Below are 13483 nucleotides of genomic sequence, written 5' to 3'. Positions count from 1 at the left end.
CAATTAATTAAATTTGTCAGCCTCCTTTCCGTTTTCATGTTCAACTTTGTTATAATTATGCAAATACCTTAAACTATTTTTTAGTCCACTATGCCTTTCCTCTATGCGAAGTTTCAATGCAATGTACAGTCCTGATCTTTAAATGATACAACTTAAAATTCCTTGTTGCGTTCGCTGTTCATAAGTTGGAATCCTTCCCACATAATGCCTCCGCAGCCAGTTTTACTGGAAGCAAAGGTTTTAGATATTAAATCGAATTCCGTATCATAAAAATTAATTTGTACATTTAAGTCAATTAATGCTTTCTGAACTGGATTTTTTAATTTCAAAAATCATTCCATCATTTAGAACTAATTGTTCTAGCATATTTTAGAATCTAACATTAGCATAAGTTGATTTCTTCCCTTTCAGTATGTATACCGTATTTATGCGAATCTAATGCGCATCGTTTTTGGCCAAATGTAGTATTCAAATTTGGGGTGCGCATTAGATTCGAGTGCAAAGTTCGCCGATGACGTCAGCAGTTCGCTGATGGCGTCAACCAAATTTAAATCGTAACAACGAACTACTGTATTTCTCGACTACATTTACCGTTACATTTATCGTTGACACATTATTGCATAGAGGATACAAACTGCAGAGTACGTAGTCACGAAATGGAGGGCAAACAGAGAAGAATGTCATATGACGCTACTTTCAAACTTAAAGTAATTCTTTCTGCTTAAAAAAATGGCAATAGAAAGGCAGGGAGAGAGTTCAACGTAGCTGAGAGCAATGTTCGCTTGTGGCGGCAACAGAAATTGGCACTGTTTGCAACTAAAGCTAGTAGAAAGAAATTCACTGGCCCTCGCAAAGGAAGACACCCTAAAATTCAAGAAAAAGTTTTGGAATTTGTACGTGAAAGGAGGAAGAATGGACAACCTGTGACTAGTGACACCATGAGAAATAAAGCAAAAGAGGAGTCTGAAGTTCTTGGAATACCGAAACAAGAGTTTAAGGCTAGCCGTGGATGGATATACAGTAGTAGTTGTAGGGTTTACATTTATTTTAACTAACATTTATTTTAAGTTTAAACTATCTTTCCTGTCAATCCTTACTTTCCCCTGGAACTGCCAATGCCAGAATATGTAAATTTGAGTAGAACGCGCAAGCATTCAAATTATCAGCGGAAGTAGTATGATTTAAATAGAAGGAAACAAGTTCGGTGAGAGAGAGTTATTCTTACTTAGCGAGCGCGGAGGTAGTTATAGAGATTTGAAAAACCCCGCGTTGCGGCCTATGTGCTTGGCGGGAAGTAGTTGCAATTGTTCCAGTGAGCTTCAAGTCTGCTGAATTAGCAGCCGTATTGTAAAACGCGGTGAGTTAGTTATTTGAGAGAGCCTCGTAGTTAGAATATTGTCTTTAATTTCTTTTCAGGTTTTTATTTTTATTTTGACTGCCGAGTTGGCACCGTTGGTAAGCGTCAAGAGAACGCAATTGTAAATTAGTACGTTGAATAAAAAGGGACTTAAACCCTTTATAAGACTCTGTGGTTTATACAAGCTTTCACAGTCACCTCTTGGTTGCGTGCTAGTTAGAGGCGCGCAACGTTATATAGTAATTAACAATAATTGTTTCACATAACAATTGCCCACTAATAGGTTAATTCTATGTTCTGCTACTTTATGTATAAATCCATTGTTGTATAAAATATGGTATCTAAATTTAAATAAAATTATCATACCATTAATTGATAGTTTATATACAAATCCATTGTTGTATAAAATAAGATTCAATAAATTCCTCATATCATTGATGCGCATTACATTCGCCGACAAACAATTTTTTTATTATTTAAAGTTTTAAAATGGGGATGCGCATTAGATTCGATGGCGCATTAGATTCGCATAAATACGGTATATTTTCTTAAAGCGACATTTTTAGTAGTTGAATGTATAAATATCTTAACAACTTTTCGAATTTTCTTAGCTATAGGAAGCTATAATGTATTTACTCCTCTCTTTCCATATGCCTTCATAGTGTAATTGGAAGCATACTTGACTCGTATTCGAGAGGTCTAGGGTTCCAGTCAGCATTCCGCTTTTTTCACATCTCGTGCTTCAAAGTAGCTTAATGATTTTCCCAGTGGCTCCTGAACTAAAAGAGGTTGTGGATATTTCGTCACCACTAGAATTTGGCGACTGGATCATCTAATCTCCATTCTCCTTTTAAAAGGAGGATATATAAGAACGTTTCTTCCACCTTTTCCCTTTCCTTCGTGATGTAACTGGAAGCATAATTGACGCGTATTAAAGAGGTCCAGGGCTCTAGTCCCGGCGAGGGAAATGCACATTTTTCATGTCTCCTGCTTCAAAAAATTCTAATGACTCTACAAAACAATCCTTGGTACGTTAATATTTCGTCCTTGTTAACATTACCTTCTTCATATCTAAGTAAGGTACTTTCAACAATTCTATTACTATTTTCTTCATTGCCTCTCTTCTCGAAGCTAGAATCAGAAGTTTCTAAACCCAAAGTATTTTGCTTCTCCTCCTTTGATTTTGTTGATATAGCAAAACTTTTCCCATCACCGTTACTCCATCAGTAGTTATGCAGACAGCATCTCTTTTCAGAGATAATCCATGTTCCTCCAATTTATAGCTAACTACTTCTACAGATTTTGCAGTTGATGTACTTCCTGAGACAAGCGTGAATCCTATATTCCAAATTCTCTTTTCTAAACGAATATTTAGATTTAAGTAACGTTTATTTCGTACAGTTGTCCGCATTCCTCAAATGTGAGACTAAATTTTGTACCATTTAATTTTAATTCTGCTAATTAGCTTTTTAGAAAACTGCGAATACTCTTACTACAGTTTATAATAGTTTTTCTTGTAGTATTAACAGACTTGGTATATTTTTTTAAACTTCTTTCAATTAATCACGTTTCTCTATGCAACTGAAGTACAAAACACTCTGAACGGCAAACCATCTAATGCTGTCATTCTAGATGAAACTATTATTATTATCTGTATCAGCGACAAACAAAATATTTATTATTATAGTTAATACCGAAAATAACTCTATTTTATCTTAGCAAATACCGGTTTCACGAAATAGCAAAATGCACGAAATATGGTATTCGGTACATTCGTGTACCAGTATTCCAGCCACTAATCAGTAGGCTTTATGTACAAAAGTTTTACGTTATGGACACGAGATGAAAATAGTTCTAAAAATTGTAAATTCTATTCGTGCCACATTCACAATAGATTGTTCAAAATACTGACGCTGAGTATGAAACTTACTTTTATCTTAAATTAGATGGCTTAGTAAGTGAAATGTCCTATAAGAATTTTTAGAGCTTCCTCCAGAGATAAAACAATTTTCAAAATTCAGAAACGAAACTTAGTAAAAACTTAATGATTAAAGCTGTTATCTGATTTAATGTTTCTTACAGACAGGGCAAACAACTTACATACATAAACTAAATCTCGAACTTCAAAGAAAAAGACTATTATTAAGAGGATGTATAAACGCATTTAAATCACAATTAAATTCGTGATTTTCCCAAATAAAAGAATGTAACTCTTGCCACCTTACAAATCTGGAGAATTACATCAAGAAATGTAAGAAAACTGAAGCAGCTGAATATTCTGAAAATTTCATTGAGTTTAAAAGTAATTTCGAAATTAGATTTTCTAATTTTCGTAAAATTCAGTTAGTTGCTTCCCTAATTTCAAATCTTTTGTTGAAACTAATATTTCCGAAATATCGTAAGTGAATGCAAATATATTAAATAAAAAAAATCTACTGAACTATAAATGGAAATAATTGATTTTCAGTGTGATCTACAATTTAAAACAAGGGAACCAAACAAATCGTTTAATATTCGTAGATGGAGGGGGGGGGGAATCACTCTTAAAAGAAACTTTTCAAAGGTTACATTTCTAATTTAAATCAATTTACCTTTGGAAAGGGTTTTTTTTAAATAATGAACTTAAATTGGGAGGGGGAGCTCTTAAAATACCATCCCCCAGAACGTACTGTCGAGAGGCTGTTGATAGGTGAAGAGGAGTTGGAGATCCTTCGGTTCTGTCACCCGTGTTTCTATGTCAGTACTGCTACGGAGTTAAGGTTATTTATCAAATCTGAATAAATTTTAGGATGTATAATAATCTTTTAAAGTGCACGTTTCAAGGCTCGGTTAAATTAATGAACTCTTTTAACTGAGATACATGCATTAGAATGCTTTGCCCTTTTGCAAATCTTTACCTAAAGGATGGATCCTACGTAACGGGGGGGGGGTGGCTCGTAACATGTCATTTTTTCTCGAATCGATTAATTACTTTAGGCAAAACATCAATAGGGTATCTGTCTAAGTTTTGCCAAAATTTTAACTAAAACCACCTCAAGGGATGAAATCCGAAGGTCTCTCGTTTTTCTTCCCTTTTCCCTAGCTTCTGGAGAAAACCTTTCGGATCAATAAATTTTTATGTCCATTCCACAAAGGCACTGAGATAAAAATGTTCGGTAGTTTGGGATTTAAACTCAGACTTAACGGCCTGTTCAAACTCTAGTAATCACCATACCACTCTGGGTGGCATATCAAGAGCTACAATTATAATTTTTAAACCTCAGTTATATAGTTATTAAAATAGAAAAAGAGTGTCTGAATGACAAGAAACATTTTGCATATTATTATGTATATTTTTTATATACAAATGAATAATTCTTGTGTTCTAGCTTTGTGTTCTGAGCAGTAAATTCTTAGGATTTTTATACTTTTTGCAATTTTATTTTTAGTTAAAAAAAACCGATAATTTTCTACTGATTTCTAATTCCTTCCTACAAATTATACAGTTATAAATGACATTAATTTTAATGCAATTAAATTAATTAAATTTTTCAAATGATTTTTTTGCAATTTAAATGAAATGGGAAAAAGAGAAAGTGATCTTTACAGTAATGTAAAAGCTTTTCATTCGAATTAACTGCTCAACGACTGTAGTTGCACTTTTGATGCAATGTATAGCGAGTGTTACTGAGTTATATTTCAGTTTTTAGCTTCAGAAAATAACAGAAAGGATACAATATTATTTGAGAAAAAGAATCGGGCATAAACTACAAGTTTATTTTGCTGTGAATATAAATAATTCCTTATCTTTTAGAATATCCTTTCCTTCTTTTACTTACTTTGTAGTTCAGATTCTAGAAGAAAGGGCTATTTTGGTAAGTAATTTAATTTTAAAAATGGAAATTATTGAAATCTAGATATTCTGCACAAGGAGAGGGGGAAAAAGTACAATGTTTTAGGGGGGGGAAGAAGTAAATAATTAATGATCTGACTAGAGTTTACGAAAAACTGGCAGCTCAAGAATTACACATGGTGATGAAATTTAAATGAAGCAAGATTCGAAAAGGCGTTTTTGAACATTATTATTATTATTATGATCCTTAGCAAATATTTTCTATTAAGTGAATATCATTGATTTTATTCAGGAAATATATTTTACTAAAATAGACTATTGGCTCAGCCGGCTTCCTTCATGGTTGGGAAAGCCAGTTTTAGCCCACCTACTTTCAACGTCCAATATCCGGTCTGGTTTCACTTCCATTTCATTCTGAATCTAGTGATTCATCATTCTTTAGTATACTGTGTGATAGTTACACAAACAGTTTTCCGCCTATGTTTCAACTTCATTGCGCACTGCATTTCATTTTCTAACTCACTTGGATTAATTCTTACAACTGGCGAATTTTGTTGAAGTTTTTCCAAAATGAGGTATCCTTTTCTTATATTTTATGCTAAAAGCTGTATATTGGTTTGATAAAGTATATATTCAACCAAGGCCTTTTGCCACCCGACGTGGGAGCACCGGCTCCGGCCCTCACACTTTTTTCAACAGAAGAATTCAATTATTATTGCAGTTTGCTTTTAAGCATTCAGAAACTGCTTGCATTCTCAGGAAGCGTTATAATGAAAGCAAAATAATTCAGTTGTAAATTTACCTCATATATTAATATAATGAGATTTTTTAAGATCGTTTTTCGAGTTGTAAGAGAAAGTATAGTAGTTAAAAGTTAATTTAGTAACCAAGGAATTTATGTAAGACTAGCGAGAATCAATATTACCAAACTGCAGACTTACTTACTGGAATCTGAACCAACTTGTAATGTAAGAAACATTTCCTCAAGGTATGTGAAAAATAAAATTCTAGCTAAAAGAAAATTATTTAGGTAGAAAACTTACTAAAAACATTAATCAGCAGTGAACGAAATAAAAACAGCCAATAACATCAGAAGAGACAGCGTAAAAGTTTTTATAACGCTCCACAATCAATTTATTAAGTTTATGATTCGGTATTGGTAGAACTAAAAATTGAAGAACGACCCTGCTTAGCGAATATAACTTACCTCAGTTCCAACAATTCTGTTGGGTGTAGGAACTAATAGTTATTCACATATACGTAGATTGTAGTACACACTGATAATTTGGAAATGGTAGATTTCATCGGTTATTTAACTGATTTGTAGAGTCATTAAGATTGCCGAAGCAGGAAACATGAAAAAATGTGCAATGACCTCTCCGGAATTTGAACTTTGAACCTTTCGATGCTAGCCAGGCGTGCTTCTAAGTGCACCACGAAGGCACGCGGTAAGGAAGGCGAAAATATTTTACATTCTTCAGCGCCTAAAGGGCGACTGGGAAGACGGCGACGAATTATCATTCATCATATTTTTAGTTCGGACGCCACTTCTGAGTAATTAGGTCAGTCTATAAGGTATTTCTCCCGCCTTCTTAGCATGCCTTCGTAGTGTAGTGGTCAGCACGCTCGGCGCGTATTCGAGAGGTCCGTGGTTCGAGTCCCGGCGAGGACATTGCTCATTTTTCAAGTCTCATGCTTCCAAAAAATCCTAATGTCTCTACAAGTCTAAGCATTAAACATGAAAAATATGGAATGTCCTCGGCGGGGTTCGAACTCCGGACCTTCTGACTGATAGCTGGACGTGTTTCCAATTACATTACGAAGGCGCGGAAAGAAGGGAGAAAATTCCTTAAAATGTAGTCACAAGATTACTATCTGGATTGTATCGGCTAACTATCAAATCAAATCTTTAAATCAGCCAAATCAAATCTTTCAAAATTTTGTCACGTGACGAGGTTTCTGGCATCGCAACATTTATAGATAGCTCGATATTCAGATGGTAAGAGATCTGTTACTCATCTGAAGCTTATAAGATCTTTCACCTACGAGGAAAATTTTAAATGAATTCTTCTATGCCCATCCTTCAACCTTATTATTAAAGTAGTAAACTTTCTTAAAAATAGGCATTTTTATTGTCAGGAATTAAGAATTTCAGTTGAGAATGGTTCATAAGCCGGCTCTTTATATCGAAAACGAAATTTGTGCAATTTGAGTTTTACTTCGGAGCTTTAAAAATAAGATTCTTAGAGGGAAAAACTTACATACGATCTTAAATCTGAGATTTTGTGTAGTACTGTGCACATATGCAACGTGTCCACAGTCCTTACCGGGCCGTTATTTTCGCAAGCCTTGGTTAATGAGTTAAAAATGAATTAAAGGATACAAAGATTCATGTTTTGGCATTAATAAAGACATCAATTTTATAAATATTACGCAATACAATTTTTTATACGTTCTTCCGATCCCTATACTTGGGAACATAAAAATAAAACACAAAAAAGTTGACGAAAAGTCCGATTAAGAACAGACCGATATGTCTGATATTTAAATCAAGAATGATATTCGGATATGGCACACAAATTTAAGAGCGAAATGCACGCAACTAAAAATAAAATATTATAGGAAAAAGTTTCTGATGTGAGATTAAGTGACTAACATTCCTACTATGAAAAATATTGATCAATACTTATATATGATATTAATAATAACTTATACATAAGATTGAATTCAAAAGGAAGAGAAATTCTGATTATCCTTTTTTAACGAAAAAGGTGTATGGTGAGGAATATTTAAGAAGTGTTAAAAGTAAAAGTGAAAATTTGGAGTAGTCAAAGATAGCAATCTAGGCTTTTCGTACGGAAAGTTAAGCTTGTTAAACAGTGGTGTAATTATTAAAACAGTGGTGTAATTATTAAAATTAAAGGAGATGTGATAAAATAATAAATCAATCACTCCATTTAATGTTTGAAATAGAACTTGTCAAGGAGTGAGCATTTAAAACATTCAAGCGAGTTGATTAATGAGTGCTGAATGACATGAAATTAATTTCTTTTTTGAAAAATTGTTTCTCAGATACTCTTACGTTCTTGTGCGTACGTACCACTCTCTGAATTAAAATTATAGAAAAAATAAAAACTATATTAAAGTAAAAATATGCAAAATAAACAAAATAAAATTCAAACACATAAATTACAAGAATATAGCATAGTGAAAGAGCAGAAAAACTAGCAGAGATCCCATTTACAGAATCCCAGTTCTGAGGAAAAAAATGGCAGGCTTCAGTATGGGCTTGTAGCCAACTAATAAAATTATTCGAATTACTTCGAAATAGAAACTATTTGTACTCTAGTTATATTTTTGCAGGTTTAAGAGATTGTGATTAAAAAAAAATAATAAAATTTCATAACATTCATAACGCGTTTTTTAAATTTAAATGCTTAAAAATTATTTGAGTGAAATTTCTCTCGGCATCCCAAATGTAATAGACACCACTAAATAGCAAAACAGTATCATCGAATGGGATTTTAAGGGGAAAAATCAACCTTCGTTTATTCTAATTTACTCGCTAACCGATCTCCAATGCTAAATATCACATCAATTTTTGTCAAACGGGCGTCAAACTTTTTTTTTTTTAGTAATGAGTACAAAATTTTCTAAATGTAAGTACAAGAACCTTATAAGTTAAACTTCGCAACATTTAACCTAAGTGACGTCTTTTCTATAGAGTCTGATGCCTTTCTTTTAATTGAATGTTAAAAATAACAACCCATGAACATGTTAAAAATAACAACCCATGAACATGTTAAAAATAACAACCCATGAACATGTTAAAAATAACAACCCATGAACATGTTAAAAATAACAACCCATGAACATGTTAAAAATAACAAACCAGCTGCAAAATGTAACACATTTTTGAAGCTGGAAACATATGTCTACGATCAACTGTTGCGGAAAAAAGAGGCCGTATAAGAACTTTTACTTTTGTAGCCACAATGTATGTATCACTGGAAATGTGTTTTATTGTTTATTTATTATAGTAGAATTCAAGTACCGTGAGTTTCATTCATTTTAACTTAAAATGTATAGCATTTAAAAACTATTATGTAACTGAATTGCACTTCGAAAATGGACTTAATATTAATTAGCAAATCAAAAACGTTTCCGAGACCAGAAATTAAACTGAGCTCAGACTCAACTCACTGACAGCTGAAGAGTAGTACTGACGAGATTCTGATTTTTCATACGAATGCGACTATGACAACATTTAATTTAGTTTGAGTAAATCTTCTAAACCGATGGTTTATTACAAGAACAGTTTTGCTTTTGAGAAGAAAACATGGATCTCAGCTGCCAAGTATCAGTCTTGTAATATCCAGGAAACAGGATATCTTATTAATTTCTAGGATATCTTCCCAGGATTTCCAGGATATCTCATTAATTTAATTAGTGACTTTATTTCTGTCACTTTCCTGTAAGAAAGAGTACATAATTAACGAATTAAATACCATCTGCTGTAGCATGTAACTAGCTGTTTCATTACTGAATAAAATAAGAAAATGTCAGACAGTGGAGAGAGACAGGAGAGTACTCCATTACTCAGAGAAAAGAGTAAGGTTGTGCAAACACGATTCGAGCTTCAAGAGGGAAACTACAGGTAAATGCTCTTAAAAACACAATCTCAAGTTTATTTCTTAAAGCATAATTTGTTTTGGAAGGAGGAGGAGGAATGTACTGATTCTTCGGATTTTTTTCCCTCCCTACCTGAAAGGTGTATGATTTTCCTGGTATTTAGGTTTCATAATAATTCAGATATTTATTAGTTATTGATTTCTTGCACTTCTAATTTATGATTTCATTTTGTGCAAAGATGTTAAGTTAAAGATTGTCTAATTTAAATCTTAGATGCAAAGCGCAAATATAAGCTTTTTTTTTTTTTTTGAGGAGGGGGTTCTTGTAACCGAACAAATTAAGATTATTTATTTATTTATTTATTTATTTGCAAAATTAAAGAAATATTCTATGACGCACAACAGTTATAAGATTACAGAGATTTGAAAACTATGGGGTTTTTAATAGGATGGATTTTGTATCTTAGACGAAGTTCCTTAAGAGGAATGCATGCTTAAGAAAATGCACTGACTTTTGCAATAACACAATAATAGTAAATTACTTAACACAAGTTAAACTTATGGATTTTGGAGTATTTAAATATTCATCCTCCCTTATGTATTACGGAGAATTTCCCTTCCCCTGTGTTAATCTTCATTATTTTATACAACTATCTGGGGTATCAAACGGTTAGGTATTTCATAATTTTGGTTAAAAACCAGACTGTTTTAGATATGAATTTCAAAGCGAAGATTTAAACTTCGTTAAATACAGTTTGCATTATACACGATGCTTGTTCTTCCCTCGTGGTTCTGCCTCATGAATAGCCGAGTAGGTAAGACCGTCGAATTTTGCATTGTGGGCGCCAAGATGTCATCACACGCATTGCCTCATCAATTGGACAGAACACACAACTGCCTGCTTCACTCCGGCGTCACGTGCGGGCACTTGCGCATGCGCACAACCATGTCGGATACTGCATTTGCGTCCTTAGATACCTCACTACGTTATGCCAAAGCGGCATATTCAAATTTCAACCGGTTTGGTTGTTACGACATTTCGTATTTTTTCATTTGAACACCCCTTATAATTCTAGATGCTAGGACGAATGTGAGAAAAGGGGAATTTTTCTCCGAATCTAGTTAAACTGCGAAAAATTGAAGGTTTTGTACAAGTGAATATTCGTCCCCCGTTTTTGTTTACATCCTTTCAAAATGTCTGCAGGTGCTCTTTCAGCAGAAAGTCACCAGCGTTGGACGTTTTCCAGGTCTCATAAATTTATTGCAGTTTCAGAAGAATAAGCCTTTGACATGTGCGTGGTGCTTTTCTTTCCTAAAAATCTTAGCCTTCGTCCAACTGTTTGTTTCTCAGGGAAACAGAGGCATGTATTCAGATATCATTAAAATAAAATTTTCGAGATCAAAACAATTTTTTGTTGAAATTGTGGCTCAGTTACACAAAAGAAGTGCCGGAATTCTCTTATTTAGGTTCTAGGTGTGCCCCGGATAAAATTATATTATGTCTCAAAATAAAGAAATAGCAGAACTGCGTTCCGGCGTAATTTAAAATTTGACTTCAGGCGAATGAAAAGCTTTCGATACTGAAAGTAAACAACATTATGCTTCAAACAGCAGACCTGCAGATTATGACACAGTACGATTAGATGATTAAAGATTTCTAGATTTCAGAAAGGGTGAGAAGTTTAAATACATGATAGTTTAATAGTATTTGAGTTGCTAGTCAGTATTTACACTGGTGTGCAAAAATTAAGGACGAAGTCGGAAAATTAGCATATCAGCTGAACGAAGAGGCAGAGCGGACAGAAAGACCAATCAGGAGATTAAGTAAGGTGACGTACGGTAGCACATGCGCAGATATGCAGGTAGATGTAATGGGGGAGTGTCTGAGTAGTATAAAGCATGTTGTCGGTGTAAGATCAGTATTTCTGGCAAAGAGATTGCACGCCGTATAGCAGTTAAAATCACACCGAGTTGCTGCCTCAGCGAGAAATGGCGAATAATCAATCTGTTAGACGACATCTGGATGCTTTTACCCGAGGTCGAATCATTGGGAAGTTGGAGGAAGGCCGCAGTGGGACAAGTGTGGCTGCAGAGTTCGGAATTGCTCACAGCATTGTATCACGACTTTGGAGACAATTTCAAACTACAGGAACAGCTATCCAGGGGTTTAGTAGTGGTCGTCTACGAGGAACCACACCCGCAGATGACCCGTATATTGCCTTACAGGTCAGAAGAAACAGGCGGCAGACTGCGGGAGAAATCGCTAGAAACACGACACAGGCGACTGGACGACCGATATCGCGTTTTACCGTGGCCAGAAGACTGCACGATGGTCGTCTGTTTGCACGACGCCCTGTATGGTGTGTACCTCTAACGCCTACCCATCGGAGAAGACGTTCTCTGTGGTGCCGGGAACACCGGAATTGGAGATACAATGAATGGGGACGAGTACTCTTTACAGATGAGAGCAGATTCAGTCTGAGTAGCGATTTTCATCGCATACTCATCTGGAGAGAGCGGGGAAGCCGCAATCATCCCTCGAACATCATTGAAAGGGACAGGTATGGAGGTGGCGGTGTTCTCGTTTGGGGAGGCATCATGCTTGGTAGTCGTACAGACCTTCACATCTTCGACGCAGGTTCAGTCAACGGGACCCGTTATTGTAACGAGATTCTTCTTCCATATGCGCATCTTTTTAGAGGCGCTATGGGTCCGCAGTGCCTTTGCATGGACGACAATGCACCATGTCATCGCACAGTAGCTGCCGAACAGCTCTTAGAGAGTGAGGATATTGAACGCATGGATTGGCCGGCACGATCTCCGGATCTCAATCCCATCGAGCATGTATGGGATTTTCTAGGCAGACGCTTGGCAGCTCGTACCTTACCACCAGTAACGATTCCGGAGCTTCGATTGGCGCTGCAAGACGAATGGGCAACAATGCCTTAACAACTCATTGACACTCTCATTCTCAGCATGGGCAGACGCTTTGAAACCTGCCTAACAGTCAGGGGAGATCATATCCCCTATTAAAGACCGGATGTTTCTTGCTGGACACCCATCACAGGGATGTTTCGGCCTTCAGTCGCATTGCGCTCCATGCTACTTTTTCAATAAAGCTTCTTTTTATCCCTCTGATTTCTCTTTTAGTAAGTGTTGCTTACATTACTCATCTCCTTACGTATTGGGGATCTTACGGTATTAAATGTGTTGATTTGGAAAGCTTTTGTACAAAGTTATATTGAAAAAAACCGTCTCGTCCTTACTTTTTGCACACCAGTGTATTTTGAGGTATTTAACAGTAAAATCTTTCAAATATATATAAAATAAATAAATAAATAAATAAAGTAAATTAAAAAAAATCTGAGCTTCAGAATTACTTAAAAAAAGAACATTCAAACGAAGAATAAATAAATATATTTCATATTGACTTCTCAAGAACACTGATGAAAAGTAAGGAAACATTACTGCTATCGCATATGGTTATATTTGTTACCCTTTTTAAATAGTCTGAGCACTACCAGTGTTGTTTGTAATCATTTTCACAGGAGAAAAAACTTCGATTTTCATCTCTTAATAGGTTTTCAGGTAAAATTCAGGTATAATACTATGGTTGTGGTTATTTGTATACGGTAAAGCGCATGGGTAATATCTACCTAAGAG

At 34.9% G+C, this 13483-nt stretch overlaps 1 protein-coding gene across 1 annotated transcript in view; it reads left to right on the top strand.

The window, feature by feature from the left end:
* The first annotated feature begins 5621 nt into the window (after positions 1-5621).
* The window catches only part of LOC118185303 (ninjurin-1-like), a 36913-nt gene continuing 29051 nt past the window's right edge, over positions 5622-13483 (top strand). The window contains exon 1 of the mRNA XM_035355142.2: positions 5622-5764. Within this exon, the coding sequence (XP_035211033.1) occupies positions 5760-5764 (5 nt within the window). The 5' untranslated portion in view covers positions 5622-5759. The remainder of the gene's footprint in view (positions 5765-13483) is intronic.

This window comes from Stegodyphus dumicola, chromosome X1 (assembly GCF_044657685.1).
Source record: "Stegodyphus dumicola isolate Sdum_Otavi_A_Nest chromosome X1, ASM4465768v1".
NCBI classification, from domain to species: domain Eukaryota; kingdom Metazoa; phylum Arthropoda; class Arachnida; order Araneae; family Eresidae; genus Stegodyphus; species Stegodyphus dumicola.
The sequence above is the reverse complement of the archived record's forward strand: the minus strand, read 5'-3'. Positions and strand labels throughout refer to the sequence as shown.